This window comes from Mycteria americana, chromosome 3 (genome assembly GCF_035582795.1).
Source record: "Mycteria americana isolate JAX WOST 10 ecotype Jacksonville Zoo and Gardens chromosome 3, USCA_MyAme_1.0, whole genome shotgun sequence".
In the NCBI taxonomy this organism is placed as follows: domain Eukaryota; kingdom Metazoa; phylum Chordata; class Aves; order Ciconiiformes; family Ciconiidae; genus Mycteria; species Mycteria americana.
Window position 1 is genome coordinate 96,324,212 of NC_134367.1, and position 12,532 is coordinate 96,336,743.

At 39.6% G+C, this 12,532-nt stretch overlaps 1 protein-coding gene across 3 annotated transcripts in view; it reads right to left on the minus strand.

Moving 5' to 3' along the window:
• Nucleotides 1–12,532, minus strand: part of MOCS1 (molybdenum cofactor synthesis 1) — a 31,417-nt gene that overhangs the window by 13,588 nt on the left and 5,297 nt on the right. For all 3 annotated transcript variants that reach the window (XM_075496214.1, XM_075496212.1, XM_075496215.1), the window contains exons 2-4: nucleotides 9,967–10,099; nucleotides 9,115–9,282; nucleotides 4,019–4,183 (exon numbers count right to left, since the gene is read on the minus strand). In XM_075496214.1, coding sequence (XP_075352329.1) covers nucleotides 4,019–4,183; nucleotides 9,115–9,282; nucleotides 9,967–10,099 — 466 coding nt within the window. The remainder of the gene's footprint in view (nucleotides 1–4,018; nucleotides 4,184–9,114; nucleotides 9,283–9,966; nucleotides 10,100–12,532) is intronic.

A 12,532-nucleotide genomic window follows, 5' to 3' on the forward strand; every position in this document is an offset into this window, starting at 1 on the left:
GCTATTTTGGAATTCTAAAGGCCTTTAGGAAAGCCTCTTAATCATCTCATTCAAACCACACCTTCTGTCAACTTTAAACAAAGTTAAGACCTTTCATCATGATATCAGTTTTACGTTTGACATATTATTCCTTCCCTGCCACACTCACCAGCTGGCAGAGAAGCAAGGTGAGAGTAGCAAGAATGAGACAGCAAGGTACCGAGCTCTGGGTATGCGTGTCCAGTGAGGGGGCCTGCTCAGCTGCTAGCCCTGTGTTTGTGAATGTCTCCTGCCCTGTCAAGTACCAGACTAAATTCCCTTCCTGTTCCGAACTCTAAACTCAGGTGTAAGAGACCAAACACTGTATGAGATTAAGCTCCTTCTTCCAAAGCTGTAGTCTTCAAGAGCAGATACTTTATGCATGCTAGCAAAAGGGCAATATCTTCCAGAAGTTTGTGCTGACAATCCCCGTGCTGTTCCTAGTCATGTTTTTCTGTGTAGGTCCATCACCCTCCTTTCCATATCTCTTATCTACTGGAAACTCAGATTCTTTAGTGAAGAGATGATACCTTCATTAATCTGTAGGTGCTTTACCAGAAATAAGCAATAACTCAATAATATTCTGTGCATACTTAATATCAGATGTGTTCAAGATCAGGGGAAAAAAAAAAAAAAAAGGAGAGACAGGAAACTTTCACTTAACTGCTTTCTGGCTGGTAAAGAAAGCATGAACACAGGAAAGCAGAGGATGCTAATTGTTTTATAAGCAGGTCCTAATGCTAGTCCTGGCTGCAAAAAGAGAGGTGAAAAGCAAGGAGAAGACAGTAAACTAACTCTTGCAAGCGACTGTTTGACGTTATAACTTGTCACCCTTCTCCTTCACCACCTACTTGTTTCGCATGCGCCCAGGAAGTCTGCAGCACTGGTGGTAGCCTTCATTCCAATTAAGCAAGTTTGCAGGCTGAATGGGGTAATAGAGATAATGATAGACTGCTGTAAGCACATCCCAGAGCCACGAATGGGATCAAAAGGCTCTGCAACAGCTCAGAAAACCTTATATTCGACTTCAGGATTACAGAAAGGTGAAACTGAACTTAACTAAAAAGGCCAGGAAGCAATCACTAGCAAGCAGCAGATCAAAAACTCCGCGTGTTTGAATACTCGCACGCTTGGGCTCAGCTCCCTGTAGAGGTATGGAACACGATTACAGCTTGCAATGTATCTAACTCAATGTCCTTCCCAGTTCTACCTCCTACCATGCTAGCACAAGAGTGCGGTTTAGAACAGCTATCAAAAATTCTCTACAAACAACAAAACAGAGTAAGCTATTCTGATTAATGACAACTATAAGCTTGTTTCCACTGAAAGATTTTGAGGGCAGGGTGATTATTTAAAATAAAAATTTGTTACAGTAAAAAAATAAAACCCTAACTGTGTTTCATATTTTGATGTTAACTGTTTTTTGGTTTTTCTTTACGGAAAGCTGTTAGGAGTTCATTTGTATTGCCATACTTATTGAAACATCCCTTCTAGATCAAAGTCTAGATCAAAGATCAAAGTCTGTGTGGTAACAGAACAACAAAAAGGATAAAATCAAAACATTTCAAAATACTAGAGCAGAAATGAATACTAGATGTCATTGTGTCAGGAAATATTGTTGAGGCACAGAAGTTCTCTAAGTTTTTGTTTGATATTTCAAAATGACAACCCTTCTCCTCTTTCACCTAATGAAAAATTTCAATATTTTCATCTTTTTAGATTTTCTTCTGAAATCATAACTTTAGCCAACTTTAAAGCACAGAGAACCTTAGACGCATCCAGAACAATCCTATGTGGGACAACACCTCCCAACACTTAATCCTTACAAGAAGAAAGGCTTCAAGCCAATGCTTAATGATTCAATTACAGGACAATATTATCTCATTTTCCTTGTAGTAAACAAAAAAGAAGGGACAGGCTGTGAAACAGGTTGGACTGGCTACCTGCAAGAAAGTACTTTTCATTTGTTCATCCCTTAGAATGTGGTAGATAGGGAGAGGTAGAAATATTACGGTCCTCTAATGTGCTTTCATGCATCAGTGAAATCTCTGATCATCTCACAGTCATTCCCTCTATCCCAACCATTTGGGGATAAAAGCAGGTGTAATGCAGGTCACCTGCACCAAAGACAAAATTCCAGCCTTTTCTTAAAACCCTAGAATGAGTTTCCAGAGGAGCAGAAAAATTAATTCCCAGTTTCTTGAGTTCCACGTTAGCTCCATAATCAGATGCCACCTTTACTTTCCACAGAAGTTACCAGCCTGTAGGAGTCTAAGACCAGGAATCCCTCTCACCTTAATAGAGCTATATCTTGTCACCTCTGGAACTGACACAGGAGACAGGGTAGCACAGTAGGGCAGGCACTTTATTCTCTGCTCATTCCATACTGGGAAACCTCCTATTAAATAAAAAACCCTCAAAAACAGTAAAAAAGTATTTTTACATAATTTCAGCCCTTAACAAAAGAAAAAACCCAACTCAGTGTTACTATTTTTACCTGATCTCGACTTAAAAAAAAAAAATTATCTATGATTTGGAGATTTTAGTCTCCTCCTGTTCATTCTCTATGCTATTCAGCTGAGCAATTTCTTTCTCTGTGGCTAAAGACCTTTTTTTCTTTAAAGGGGGAAGAGAGGAAGCGAACATTTATATAAATAAAAATTACCCTCATCCCCCAATAACTTTTAGTTTACTTTATAAGCAGCACATTCCTAACAGCTTCCAATCAGATATGAAGAGCTGTGGCCATATAATTCAGGAAGCTGGAGGATCAGCTTTGCCCCTTCAGTAGCAAAGGAAAGGCTTGTTTCCAGTGGATGTCACAAACCAGGTAATATTCAAATGCAGAGAGCAGAAGGAAAGAGCACAGTCAGCACCTGCTTGTGATTAAATACTCCCAGATTCTCCTCTGGGAGCCAACTGTGCCATGATACAACCAGATTAATGCAATAGCCCATGCTGGAAGGATAATGCTCTAGTCAGATTTATGACAGGAACCATTTCTGCACCATGACATAGAAACACGAAGAAGTGCTCCCAGAGAGACTGTAGACAAGGACACCTTTCTGCACCTGTCAGCAGAACTTCGATTTGATAGCAGAGCGATTCAAACGTTGAAATTACTTCTCACAGCATCCCAGATTTCTACAGCCCTTGCCCTACATTTATCTTACATTGTTGCACCATCTAGTGGCTACTTGCAGGTTTTGTCTGAATTAGAAGTTCACAGACTGCCAAAGTTACATTACTGGACAGAAATAGAATGATACAAGATCAAATCAGTTTTAGGTGGAAGGAAGCCCAACCCTGAAGCTGAACGTCATGATAAGCTTTAGGATTCACTTAAACAAGAATCTGTAACACTGGGCACATCCAAGCATTTCTGAAATTTCGTTTGGAATTACTAGCTCAATCAGGGAGAAGTTACAAAGCTAGTACCCCTCCTCAAATGACCTCAGCCACGGTTTATGTTTATTCCTATTAAAAACTAGTGGAGGTAGGGAACATCACTAATCACAAGCGAGACCACTGCTAGCATGCCCCAAATATAAATCCCAGAAGCTGCCGCTATTCGTGACAAGAAGTTCAGTTCTTCTGGCATCTTAGTCCCCGGCTGCTATAGCGGGAACATCTGGTTTTTTGAACAGTATTAAAGAACAGCAGCACACGAGACCAGCACAAGATTTGGAGAGTTCTCTTGATACCCATGATCCAGTAATCAGCCAGTTACTGGCAGCTGTAGTCACAGTCCCACTGACTGTGGTGAGTTGAGCATCTTCTACTCCACCAGCTCCAACTAAAGGGGCTCTACCTGCCTAAGGGTTGTAGAAAGAAGGAAAAAGAGTCACTACCAAATAAGCTAGTATAGACTACTTTTCCTAGCCTCAGAAGGACAGCAATTCACTCCCCTCCCAAAATAACGGAGTGTGAAAGACATACCAAACAAATCACAACATTACTGCAAGTATTAACACAGTTGCCTTAGAAGACAAGCCTGTACCTTTCCTCCGGACAATGAACTCAAATTTAGCTGGGACCAAAGTATCCAGGCTAATGTTAATGGCATTCAGTCCTGCCTCCTTCAGTCGGGGCAGCAATCTGGCTAAGTTGATCCCGTTGGTTGTGACAGCAATGGTTTTCAGCCCTTCTAGTTTGTACAGTTGACCTAGGAAAATAAAAAGTAAAAAGAACACCTTAAAAGAAGTAATTCAACTGTAAGTTACATAGAAAACCCAAAAGAAGATTTGTGAAACAAACAAACAAAAAAATATCACTGAGGGTGTGAGGAAAGCATGGACTTTTCAGTCTTCTTCCAGCTGTACTTGTTTAAGAGATCCATTTTAGCACAAATGCATTTCAAAAGGTATGAAAGACAGTAGTTTATTGCAAGCAAAATTGGTTATAAAGAACACTGAAAACGCACACTAATTTTGTTCTCCCTTTCTTAGAGTAAATAGCTACTTTATTGTTGTAAGAAGGCCTCTGATTTTGTTTACCTTCTTTTCCTCAATCTAGCTTTGCAAACTGAATTCTGTGTTCTGCAATAATGATAAGAAGCAGTAAGTCATCCCTTTCACACCTGACACCTGAACTAGCTGTGTTTATCTAGCCACATTTATCCTGCTATGCTTTACCAACAACCAGTTCCAACCCAGAGGTAGCTGCCAACAGTAGTGACTTTAAGCTGCTGAAAGAAATACCACATATACTCCTAACTAAACAGGAAAAGGTCAACATATTAGACCATTACAGAGTATCCAAGGCAACAACATCCAAGGGACAAAACACTTGCATTTGACAACTGAAATATTTCCATTACCCACAGTGGTAGCCCAGCCAATTGAAGAGGACTTACGCAAGACACTAAAAAAGTGGTCAAAAAAAGAAAACCACATAAGAAACAGTTAATATGATGAGACTAAGATTTAGGAAATAGCTGCCTCCTCATAAGCCAAATGCAGAAATCCTCAGCATACCAGATCTCCAGAGGGCAGGCTTTCAAACCTCCAGTTATCAGTACAATAACAAATAGGAAAAAACCCTCATAAACCACTTGCAGAAGCAGAGCCACAGCAAAGTAATTTTCTTTTCTTATTTTCCCTCCCTCCCTTCTCTCATAGCCTCCACCCTAATTAGTTGAGAAATATTTGAAGAACCCTTACTCTGGAGGCAGCTGTAATTACAGCACAAATACTTCATAGTCCCTTCTTCCCTCCCTATTTACCTCTATTTGTTTATGTTGATAAGGGCTTTACTTCTGTTTTATCTCATTTCCCAGCTATTCCCAAAATATTCACCCTAAGCTGGGCCCAAAACTCTGCAATGGGACAAGCCGGGTCACACCAAAGATGCTGAAGCTCACAGCAGCAGCATTTTGCAACTTGATGAGGAGCCCTGTAAAGACATTTGGAACCTGAGGCTGTAATGAAAGAGCAATCTTCACTAAGAACTAGATTTTTCCAGCATTCACCTCTCAAAATTCCTGACCAGGAGAACCTTTTCCTAGAGGATGAGTTCTATTGGCCCAAGTTTGCCAAAAATTACTTAACACTAGCTACCACTAGCAGCCTAGTCTTTGGGAGAGCCTAGGATACACACTGCACCCAGAGGACAGCATAGCAACACCACTTTTGTTTACAGCCTCAGAACACACAAAATGCTCAACCTCCTAACAACAGAGAAAAAAGTCTAGCTGCCATACAGGCTTCATCGCTAGAAATGTAAAACGCACAAAGGTATTGAAAGGCCATGCTGCAGCCGAAAATGGAAAAATTAAAAAAAGTAGCACCAGCTGACTAGGTCAGTTAGTGCAGGCAGCAGCTGTTATCAATGCATTTTCTTTCTCATCAGAGAGGATGAGATACAGGATGAGGCACTGGAAATACACTAATATGTGGAACCACCTGTAATAACAAATTGGATAGAAGCCAACTGTGAGAAATTAAGAGACTCTACTTAACACTAAGATGGAGACTTAACACTAAGACCACCAAGTAAATAAGGACCAGTTAGTACACTCTGCCTTATTTGTGCAAGCTAAGAAGCAGAACATTTGCAGTTGCTTGGTTTCTTGGCTTGTTGATTTCTAAATTCAGAAGGATTAAAGAGATTTTGTAACTTTGTAACTCACCTTGTACCTGTATTAAAGTTTGTCCGCTGACCTTTGGTCACTGCTTTAGCAACAATCAGCACAAGCAAAGACAACTGATAAAACCACCAAGTAAAAGAGGAAACAGAACAGATACTACAATTCAATAGCATGAAGCTAAAAGCTTGTATGTCAGGCTCAAGCTACCAGGTAAACCATTTTACATTTACCTTTTCCTTTAGGATCAAGAGCATCTTCTTAAATAGACAAGTTTCTTACATATTCTCCTCCAATCATTTTCCTAATTGCACTTCTGATTGAGTCCAGAAAATGTATGTGTATCTCCTAATACACGAATTAACAAGTCTACCCTGCACCACTTCACTCTTGAAATGCATATGTTGCTATAAAAAGTCATCCAACTGTCCATCCCCCACCCCATGGAAAATTATTTTGTCAGTGGAGATGTGCACTTCTTAGACTATTAATAATAAACAGCTATCACACAGTTTATATCCGGTGCTAATCTAAACTTTGAGTATCCCAAAGGAGATGGTTTCTATATTCCACTATCAGCTGCTTCAGAAAAGTCTCAAATACATGTTTTCAGCAGTCCCCGGGACATGATTTAGCCTTCAGCAACTGCTAGTTGCTGAGACATAGTTTATGTATGTGTACGCGTTAAAAGAAGATTTGAAATAATCTAAAGAACTGTAGCAGGTCTCTGAATAACATGGTCTCCTACAGGAGCTTCAAATCATATTTGTTCATTGAAACAACAAAGAAGTTTGAACTAGAGTATTAGAAAAATAGGGTAATAGTAATCCAGCATTAATATTTTTGAGCTTTATTGGTATTTCACAAATCATTTATGGTTAAGAGAAAGGTTTGCTGAAAACAAATCTAACTTAAATCTCAACTCTGTTCAGCACCTGAGATATTGCAGCTAGCTTCTATAAACTATCTAGAAATCCAGATTAACTCTGTCTCAGCCCAAACCAGTACACTGTGCTAAGATGGCTTCAATAAATGTGCCTAACTCAAATTCTGCAGAAGACATTTTTGGACTTGTTTTGCCTTCAATGAGTTTTCCCACAGCTGTTACATGTGATCTGTTTAGTTTTGAGACTTTTACCATGATTCCAAACTTGTGCACCACAGAGTAACACCAAACTCTGAGAAGACAAAAAGTGTTTCTAGACTTAATTCACCAATTTTCAATATGCCTTAGAAAAAAACAGCCAGGCTAATACAAATTAATGACAGAATGAACTAATGCAACAGGACAATCATCATAACATCCATTACCTTTACCCCAACATCACTACTCTCTTGTCATCCATTAAAATGATCACTATGAATATGTCAAAGTTCAGCTGTGAACAAGAACACAGGAAGAACAATGAAAGTCCAGTGGTTCAAAAAGATCTGTCTCCCTCTTTCAGCCACAGAAATAAACCTTTGAGAATTCTATCACTGCAGTAAAACAAACAAACAAAGCAAGCTTTCTATCCTTCCAATATCAATACTTCAGAATTGCAGCAATGTGATAATTTTGCAGTGACCTGGCTACTCAACTTACACCCTCAACATCAGAGTAGCTGTGTTGAGTATAAAAAGCCATCAGCTACTGCTGATAAATCGAAAAGGTGCATACAGTAGGAAAGAAAGTTTTGCACTGAACTGATGGCATTGTTGATTTCAACTCATTTTCATGCCAATACTTTATGCTGAACTGTAAACCTTTATTGTATTTTAAAATACAAGCTATTTTATAAATCTGGCCCCCTTTTGGCTGGCGAAAGCCAGCTAAAAATAATTATACCTATTGTTACTAGAAATGGGGAATGCCTTCTTGAAAGAAACAGGTCTCTTAAAAGGCACATAGCTCTCTCAATCCTAAATAAAAAATAACCTATCATGCATGGGCAAAAGGCCCTAGAGAATAGTATTCCAAGAGTTCCAAAAAAAATGAAGTTAGTGCAGTTTCAGGACTCCTCACAATCAAGGTTCAAGGACCCAAGCCAGCTCACTCTAGCCATACCTTTTCCAGCTATAAACAGATCAGTCCTACATACTACACTGCTCTGTTGCCTCCTTTGGAAACAGCCATACAGGTCTTCCAAATCCTGAACAAAACAGAGCAGGAGCAGAGACCAACTGTTTTCTGCACCAAAGCTCAGTGTATCGGTAGCCCGTTACTCTACTTTCAAGACCTTCATCTTCCATATTAACCTTTTCTTATCTTCAGTACTTATAAGAGTATATGTGCAGAAGCAGACAAGTTCAGTTGCCTACAATATACCAAAGTGCACCCACCTACATAGCCTTAATCTAATACATTGCCACAAAGCTATTGTAATGTCCATAACATATGAGACTTTGGACAGGGAAAAAAACACCTGACTCAAGAAAAAAAAAAACAGGCACAGTCAGTCAATACAATGCCAATTGAAGGAGACAGACTTCTAAAAATTACACAGTAATTTATCTTCCATTGAAGTAATAGTCTTAATCAATAACTGTAAAAACATAGGCATTTCCACCATTCCTTATTGAACACAGACAAGCAAGTGACATCTGTTATCAAGGAAACAAAAGAAAAACACAAAAACAAAACCCCCCAAAAATTCAAAAGAAAACCTGTTTTGTTTGTAAGCACGTATCAACTGTTTCTCCCCAGTGAGGACCTGATCACATCAATTCTTGATTTTTTGATCCAAGGCTGCATTATTGCAAGCTATTCTAGTAGATGTGAATATGAAGACAATGCTAAGTTCAGCTGTTATAATACGAAGAGACATAAGTCACATCCAAGCAGGAAAGCAGAACTGGAAGTTTTCTGAAAGGACCTATCTTGCATTTCACAATGTTTGGAAAAAGCAGTCATTTAATGTATAATTATTCTTCAGGTTGCTGGACTGTATTAGTAGATAGTTACAAGCATAGTTCTTGGATCTATATACAGCAAGTCACTTTGAAACGCACTGTATTTATTGGGAACTCACCCACAATATCAACCACATCGGGACGGATAAGCGGCTCTCCTCCTGTCAGTCGGATCTTCTCTACACCTTCTTTCACAAACAGTCTGGCTAGGGTGATTATCTCCTGAGTAGTAAGTAGCTCCGATTTAGGGGTCAGCTGAACACCTTCCTCTGGCATACAATACTGACCTGAAACAAAGAATACAGAAATATATGGGGAAAAAATAACCAGCAGCAGTTAATCTAATATTGATGGGCAAAACGCACCAAGTGCAACTATCTTTAATGGATATCAAATGACTCTGCTTTTCTGAAATACAGGTAAGATCACACACCAAATCTTACAAGCAATCTCCTAACAATTTCCTGTGTTTCTTCAGAAGAAAACCCAAGACTCACTCGATGGGTCTCAAAACTACAATGGATCCACTTTGAAGGAAAAGCTGATCTTACTTCTATCTAACCTGCATTCAAACAGAGACACCAAACTGAACTGGCAAGCACTGGGACATTGCCACAAACTTTGCAGACATAATTGTGGGAATGCCTAGGTATGAGCTCTTATGCTTATCACACACTTTGGGTACGGCATACAAACATCCACAAGCACCATCATCCAAACCATACCAAGTCTGATGAAAGACCTGTCACTCCCACCTGTCTGGCAGATCCCTAGGTTTGCTCCTGCTTCCCCATCCCACCAGCAGCTCAGCCCCAAATCAGTCTCTATCTATCCTTTACCATTACTTTGTGAAGACAAGAAACAGCACAGGGCCAACACAACAATAAGTACCCTAACTCAATTCTTGGCCTGTACACAATATGGTGCATAAGAGCTTCGTGCAAGCTCTGCAAGAAAGTGCAGACACTTACACCTGAGGTTGCATTTCTCGGTCAAAGAAATTCGCAAGTAGTTGTGCTGACGCCCAAAGCTGTCCGTCAAAAAAGCAGAGAAGGGAGCAGCATGTTCCAGTAGAAAGCGTCCTCTTCCTGAGCTTTGCAGTTCCTGTAATGAAAACAAGCAAGTGCTAAATATTTAAATAGTTATCCTATCAACTTGCTGTATAAATATTAACTTTGAACTCAACTAATAATTATTATTCCATTTTTCCCCACAGGGACAACTGCACAAGAAAAACCCATGACTTGTCTTTATGGTCAAAACTGGCCATTTATTGATTAAGTTTCACACCCTACTTAATTCCATGGAAGTGTACTACAATTTTCCCCGTGCATTTTAAGATACAGCCTCTTTGCCACAGGTGCTTTGGGATTTTTGTGCAGAATAGGAGGCAGCTTTTTTCAATTGTGTGACTTCACTTTACAGAATCAATGATCCAGGACCACCCAATTTCACTACAGCCCTCAGATAAATGAAATCTTATAGAAGGGTCTCTCCCTGCACTTCAGCACAAGAGAACTAAAAGTTGATGAAACACTGCATCTCTGCTTGTGTCCTTACCAACTATCATGTGCAAGACATAACATCTTGTTAATGGCAAAACCAAATTATTGCTGTGTTCAATTATGTTTTATGATGTCTGTTGCAAGAACATTTCCAACAAGGTCTTCTTGCCCAAATCCATACAACAGAATACTTCCAAAAAGTTTGTCTCAGTTAAAAGATAAATAACACTGGGTACAGTGGGACTGGAAGAGAAATGTATCATCCTGAACACTCCACCTGTTCAAGCCTGCATAAAACAATTCAGAATTTTCATGATGTCTTTATTAACTGTCATGAAGTGAATATTAAAAGTGATTTCTATTTAAAATTTTGCATTTTTTTTAAAAGCACAGTGTAACATATTCTAGAGCAACACAGTTTTCAGGAAGTACTGAGTATTTGCCCTCCCGAATGAGGGCTGATCACTTCAGCTATCAAATGAAATATCCCAAATTAGTAGCTGCTACTGGAAACGAATACAGTTCAAGTTTATACAAGCATCTTTAAAACATCACTACCATCAATACCAGAACACTGTTGGTTATAGCAAGGTCTAAACGCAAGGAGTCCCGCTGCTTTAGCCCATGACTTTCAAATTACCATGTTATATCTCTATTTTTCTACACCTGCAAAGCACAGCTGAAACCACTCCGCTACTTTTGGAAAATATTTCAATACCTTAAGTGAAACATACAGTAACTGAACCAACTCTTATCACAGTACTGCAGAAAAGCAAAAGTTTACCAACATATTTTAATCAGCTGGTGGATACTTGGTTCAGGCACTACATACAAACGTCCACAAATAACATCATCCAAACCCTGCCAAGTCTGCTGTCTTTTCATCTACTATATCACAGTTAAATTAACATTTTATAGGAGACCGATTTAATAACTCTGACAGAGGCCAGCTGCATAGCATCACAAAATGAAACAGAGAAAACAGGATCAAAATAATTAAAGGAACTTCTGTGTGTAACCTCCACTGTGTCCTTGTTAGTTAACCACATACAGACACTTAATAGCCAGCTAAGAAAACTGGAAGAAAGCTAAAGGACTCCTGCACATACAGTGAACTTTGTTTCCAGTGAAAGAGCACATACAAAAACACTTCTGGATACATGGTGTTCACAAAGTTAAAAAAGTGAGGGGGAAATTAATCAGCTGCAGAATTGTGCCTCAAGTCAAAAACATGCTAGCTGGTCTTGATAGGCTGCAGCAGGCAAAGGATTAAATAAAGTTTTGACAAATTTAAGATGTAGAATGAGGAACTGGTCAAAATGACACATTAGCTAGTACTCAAACAGCTTAACTGAGCAAAAGTCATGATTTCCACCTAGTGAAAAACAGACCTGTGAAATCTCCAGACATACTAAAATCGTTATACAGGGGATGATGCCAAGGGACTGGGCAGAAACACACATAGCCGCGGCCATCATCTCCCCAGGTCTGCTCATCACTAGTAGTAACCATAGGAGTTAATCCTGCACAGTATCTCCAAACAGCCCTAGCAAAAAGTCTGGAAGTGGTCAGCTAAAATGTTGAACAACCCAGGTATGCTTCCTCAAAACATTGTATTCTGAAAGCATTTGTAAGAAAGATTTGGGGGTGAGTGGAGAGGACACCCTCAGTGACCAGATCAGCCAGACAGCAAAGGTTGTCTGGGGAGAGGCCCAACTTCAGCCATCAGCAGCTGCAGCAAATTTTGATTCCAGCTGTGCTAACACCACGGCTGCTGCTAAACTTCTAAGCAGGAGCCCTCTTTCTTGGCAGCACAATCTTTCCACCAGCCTTTAAACAATACACTAAATTTATTGATCCAAACGGCTTTGTGGTTAGATAAGATCTCTAAGAGCATCCCTGGCGGGGAGGGGGGGGGGGTGTGTGTGTGTAAGAGAATATAAAGGAGACACAAAGTGGCTGATTTCAAAGCACAGAAAGCATCTGTTTATGCCTGATAAAACAGCAGTACTAGTTTCCATGTAATTGCTTT